The 5,949-nt window shown below is 39.1% G+C and overlaps 1 protein-coding gene across 1 annotated transcript; it reads left to right on the top strand.

Annotated features, from left to right (window-relative positions):
* Positions 1-2,357: 2,357 nt before the first annotated feature.
* On the top strand, positions 2,358-5,317 carry LOC133978190 (fibronectin type III domain-containing protein 11-like). Its single transcript, XM_062416556.1, has 2 exons — positions 2,358-2,498; positions 4,559-5,317. Exons 1-2 carry the CDS (start codon positions 2,358-2,360, stop codon positions 5,315-5,317), a joined length of 900 nt encoding a protein of 299 aa, XP_062272540.1.
* Positions 5,318-5,949: the final 632 nt, after the last annotated feature.

Below are 5,949 nucleotides of genomic sequence, written 5' to 3'. Positions count from 1 at the left end.
ACTGTAATTCAAAGATGAGGGCAGGCGTGGTCACAGATGACTAGGTTCAGGAATGACTTTGGACTTTGGAGTGGTTATGGTCAGGATAGCAGCTTGACTCTAGACACACAATGATGATTTTATTGGTTGGAATTTTTATTTGTCACTGCTGGTCAACATTCATCTTATACCATTCAAATGAATGAATGGGGAAGAAGCAAGGTTTTGATATCTATTGTGCAATTCAAGAAAATCAATCATACATTGTCTTCTTTGTTCATTTATTTGTATAATGTGAAATACAATTATAACATTTATAATACTACGTCATACTGTGACAATAGTGCAATGTTTCAAGTTTATTTTATTTATACAGCACTTTAATAAGGAAGCAGACTTTGCACCTAAGTGCTTCACAAAGGCAGACACATATGTATACACATATAAGCATAAAAGCATAAAAAGTGCAGAGATAGGGCCTGATTTACTAAGATCCCAAATAGTGTGTACTAAATTGCGTGCACAGTGCAATAGATTGCGCGTGCCGTTTGCGTGCGTTTTGCGGGTGATCTACTAAGAATAACTGTGTAAATGAAAACAGGTGCAACAGGGTGGAGACAGCAGTATTTAAATGAGGGTTTTGTGTCTTTATGGAGAGTTTGGACGAGCAGAAAGCTGCAAGCGCAAAATGAAATGTGATCAGGTTCTAGTGGAAGAAGTTAACTAATATATTGAGTTATAACAAAAACTAATATTACCAGAAAAACCCACATATGAGAGAGTATTAGTGACAAAGTCAATGCTGTTAGTAAAACCAAAAATATTAACACAGGTGGAAAAACTCCATCCTGTGTGTATTCTGTCATTGTGCCTCCGTCTCCTCCTCTCCACAATAACAGCTGGTTAATACCTGTCCTTCAAAGGTATTATTTATAGACGCAGTTAGCGTCAGAAATAATACCTTCAGGTTTGGTAAATCACAATGCGTGTGCTAAATAACATATTTGCATGTTCTCCTCCCTGTATTTTGCACACTGGGGTTGAAACGCCTCATATTACATATTCATTATGGTAAACTACTAAATGGACAGCGCGTACTATCTTGCACAGTTGAAAGACGCAAACCTCAGTGCGCTGCGTTAGTAGATCAGCTTGCACATTTTTTGCGCAGTGTTGCCAACTCCTCAGTAAGGAAAGTAGCTATTGGCTGTCCTAAAAGTCGCTAGAAGTCGCTAAATGACGTCATCACATAATTTGCATAATTTTCGATTTGCGTGTAATTATAATGGACGCTGTAGGAGAGAGGAATAACATAAAAAAAAAACTAAATATGTTTAGATCTACAAATTAATATTCTTATGTTGATTATTGGTTTGTTTTTTTTAAATTTAAATCAATTTTGTTCTGTATTGTTAAATGTCAGAATATTACATTTAATCAAAAGACTGTTATGCGGAGTGGAATTTGCAGTCTGGACGCGGAGTGGTGTGGGTCTCCTCTCTGTTCTGACTGCAGCTGGGTCTGCTGCGCGAGGCTACTGTGAACCTGACTGCCTGTGAGTGCTTTGGGACGGGGGAGGAGCTCACGGCAGCACCCGCAGCTCGTTGAGGACAGTAACTGCAGAGCGATACGTCCTTTCACTTCAGTCTCAAAAACACCAGAAAAGTCTCCAATAACACCAGAAAAAGTCGCTGATTTGTCGCTAGTCGCTTTTGAGGAAAAAAGTCGCTAAGAGGGTTTGGAAAGTCCCTAGATTTAGCGAGAAAGTCGCCAAGTTGGCAACACTGTTTTTGCGGGTGATGTCAAGTTTGCACACGTTTCTACACACGCAAACATTTAGTAAATCAGGCCTTTAGTGTGCCCCTTTTCCTTGGTTTCAGTTTCACTTCATGAAGCACAGGGCCTGCGGGGACTGCAGACATTTCTGAAATACGTTAGATAGTTGAGATTTGAAAGCCAGTGAAACATGTTGGTTGCTTGCACATAGTTGAAAACATTAAGGGCCTGATTTACTAATGGCGCTTTTCCACTACACAGTTCCAGCACGACTCGCCTAAATCTTTTCAGACTTAAGCACCTGCAGAATTGTGTTTCCTGACTTGTAAAGAGACCAAAATATGAGTAAATGTTATGTTTCTATGAGCAAACAACCTTGGTTCTGTACCGATTTTACAAAAGTTATTTATTCTCATTATAGTATTGGTATAGAGGCCTGATTACATGCCCCTAATCAATTAGTTGTCATTCACAGTTTGCTTCAAAAATGTCCACAGACTACATTTGTAGATGAAATGCACAGTCAAAAGAGAAGCAAAATAGTCTGTATGTGGCTTATAAAATGTCCATGCTTACAGCTGTGAATGTATGTTACAGTTACCATGGATGATGTCAAGCTGACCTGTGCGAGCTTACATGAGTGTGGTACCCAGGAGGTCAGCAGCCAAAATGACGCCCTGCTGGACCTCCGCAACCAGATTACACATCTGTTCTGCACCAGACTTAATGCGAACTCCATCACGGTCAGTATACCATAATGAAGAGCTATATAATGCTATGTGCTACTGCAATACAATTTATACGTTATCATATGTCAGTAGGCCTGTTTAATATTATAATTACATTTGAGTGAGCAAAGAGGAATGAACAGGGGCATGGAAGCTACTTTTTGAAAAACATGAAGCAGTCTGTCATTGTTCTACAGTGCCGTTTATGCTCAATTGTCCATGTTATTAGAATACAGAATGTGTACATTCAAGGCCACAACTAAAATGTTGGCGAAGTGGACAGAGGTGGTGCTGTACACCAACTGGGGCGTTCAGATTGAAAATGGCACCGTTTTCAAAAATGCAATGAGCTATAGGTTGGAACCACTGCCACATAAGATCTAGAAAGTCCAGTATGATCAATAAACTGAGATAAGGTTATTACACACCAAAACACTGCAAAAAAATAAATAAAATTTGAGGTAAAAGGCTGTGACTAATGATTACTTTCATGACGAATTTGATCAGATGATCAGAGCCTTCAATATCTTCAAATTGCTTATTTTGTCCAAAAAAAAAGAGGCAAATTCCCACATTTAAGAAACTGGACCTAGCTAATGTCTGGCATTTTCCTCAAAACATTAATTGATTATCAAAACAGTTGCTTAACTATTCAATGCAATTCAGTGCAATGCAATTCAATGCAATTCAATTTGATTTTACTTATATAGCGCCAAATCCCAACAAAAGTTATCTCAAGGCACTTTTCATATAGTCAATTAAACCACATACTCAAGCCAACGAGCCAACTACACACTGCTTTTTGTAAGATGTCAAAAGACAAACAGGTTGAAAACCACTGGTTTCATCTTTAACAATGTGTTGTATTTTAAAAGCTTGTTATATTATCCATTGTTTCAGCTGTCAAATAAATGTAGAAGTAGAAAGTACAATATTTCCCTCTGTGCAAATGTAGTGGAGTGGAAGTATAAAGTAGCATAAAGTACAAGCACCTACTTGGTAAAGTACTTGAGTAAATGTAGTTACTTTCTACCACTGCTTGCATGTGAAGCTTATTGGCCAATGCAGTGTGTTAGCAGAAGTTGAGTCAGGTTCTGCATTTCTGCTGGAGTCCTCAATCATCAACCCCACTGCCTCAGTGTCTCATTGAAATAGATGAGGGGTATTCCTTTTTTCATGCAGTGTTAATATCAGTCTGAAGGCACTGACATTAGTGTTGCTAAAGAAAGGAAGAAATTAAATCAAAGTGTTATCAGCTATTTTACCCTAACCCTAAACCACTTGACTGTTGTAATACTTATGTGGGATAGATAAGGAGAAGGAAAGGGTCAAGAGAAAAAAAAATTAAGAATATGGTTAAGGCTAAACAATGTTTCACATAATGAGATCTGTTTTTCTAAATTTAAGTTGTTGTTGTTTGTCATGTTAGTCTTTATCCTCAGGGAGGTGGATCAAACTTGAACTACTTTATAGCTATTTTAGTCCAGGGGTTCCTGACCTAGTGGTTGAACCCCTCGAAAGGGTCGTGAGATGATTTGGGTAGAATCATCCCATATTTACTAAGATAAATATATTTATTCTGCTTTATTGCTAATAAAGGAGCTTTTGGGAAAAAAGCATAGTGGACAATGAAGTAGAGAAATGAGGAATTGTTTGCACACTGCACAGTCACCTTTTATGAAAGAAAAAAGCAACACTTTGATACACAAAATAGGTTGGGAACCATTAGTTTACATTTTTACAACACAATATTTTTTAAACGCTTGCCATATGTGTTTTTATGTAAGATCCTAATCTGAAAAGGAACTAGTTACTAAACCTGTCAAATAAATGTAGTGCAGTAGGAAAATATTTCCTTCTGAGGTGTTGCCTGATATCAGACAGAACTTGACTTGGTGGAGTGGATGAAGGCAATCTGAAATGTAGTGGAGTGGAAGCATCATGTAGCATAAAATGGAAATGCTCGATACAGTCATTGAGTAAATGTACTTAGTTACATTCTTCCACTGTGTTTTATGGATGTGTTATGAGGGCAGCGCCTATAGATTCATAAGTTCATTTGATGTCTTTCCAAGGTGCTACAGGAAAAGCTGCGACTCATGCAAAGAAGCTCTTACTACTTGGAAGTCCAGCATGATTTGCCTCCAACTGAAGAACAGCAGCAGACTTTAAATTTGTCTGACAGCACAGTGTTGTCTCTCATTGACCATTGGAGGCTGGAGGGTGCCTTGACCCTGGCTAACACCCAGGTGAAGCTCCTACTCTCTCTGCTGGGAATGCTCTACGAGGAGATAATCCGCAGCTGTCGGGAGCTTGAAGTTTTCATCATTAAGTGCAACCAGGGTTTACTGGACAGTGACATGGCAGTTTCCATGCAGGAGAAGCTCCGGCAAACCCACCAGTACCTGGACGACTTTGAGAACCGTATGACTCGGAATCTTGGCCCACTGGACCTGCCGAACCAGCTCATCATGAACACAGGTCAACACCCGATGGCGAAGCTCAGCGCGTCTCTGGCCATCAAAATGCCAGTGGTATTTGACCGGTGTAAGTCACATGTGACGTCCTACACTGCGCACTTGTTTTGGGAAGTCGCCACTCAGCAGTCGGAGGAGCTCGGCCAAGAATTTGAGATCCTCATAAAGAGCCTTCATCCAACTGCTGACCAGGGCGAGTTCATTAAAACCACATGTCAGTCATACTGTATACAATTCAGCAACCTGACCCCTGACAGCTACTATCAGTTCTCTGTCAAAAGAGTTGATGTTTTAAACTTGGTCTATGAACTGTGGACCGACACTATCATCCTGAAGACAACCAATGTTCCCAAATGAGAATTTTTTGAATATGACAAGAATGAAGAGAATTCCCAGCCTCCCATATTTACTAAGATAAATATATTTATTCTGCTTTATTGCTAATAAAGGAACTTTTGGGAAAAAAGCATAGTGGACAATGAAGTTGAGAAATGAGGAATTGTTTGCACACTGCACAGTCACCTTTTATGAAACTTAAAGGCAGAACTCATCCACAAAAATACATGTGGGAATAGTGTTAAGGTCCAATATCTATCAGATACTGTGATTTCAATCTAGGCGGCCAACAGAGAAACTTTTTGGAATGACATTTTGATTCTTCGGATGATTTTGTTCCTGATCATCACCTTGTGTCTCATTGTTTTGTTACTAGGGAGAAGTTAAAATTCCTTCTTCCAAATCACCACTTAATCAATTCTAATCAGAGACACCATTAATTAGATTAGATTGAATAAAAAATATGACATGTGACCTAATGCATTCAGGCTTCCATAAGTCAAGTCGAACAAAGCTACCGAAGGAAGTCATGGCTAACTATTTGTTAATAATGAAAAGGTCCTCTGACCTCAGCCCACACTGTTACCTCCAAACAGAGCATGGTAACTGCTTTGTCTTATTTTGATCAGCAAACAACAGAACATGATCTGTCT

Source organism: Scomber scombrus, chromosome 3 (genome assembly GCF_963691925.1).
Source record: "Scomber scombrus chromosome 3, fScoSco1.1, whole genome shotgun sequence".
NCBI classification, from domain to species: Eukaryota; Metazoa; Chordata; class Actinopteri; order Scombriformes; family Scombridae; genus Scomber; species Scomber scombrus.
This window is presented reverse-complemented; position numbering and strand designations above follow the sequence as displayed.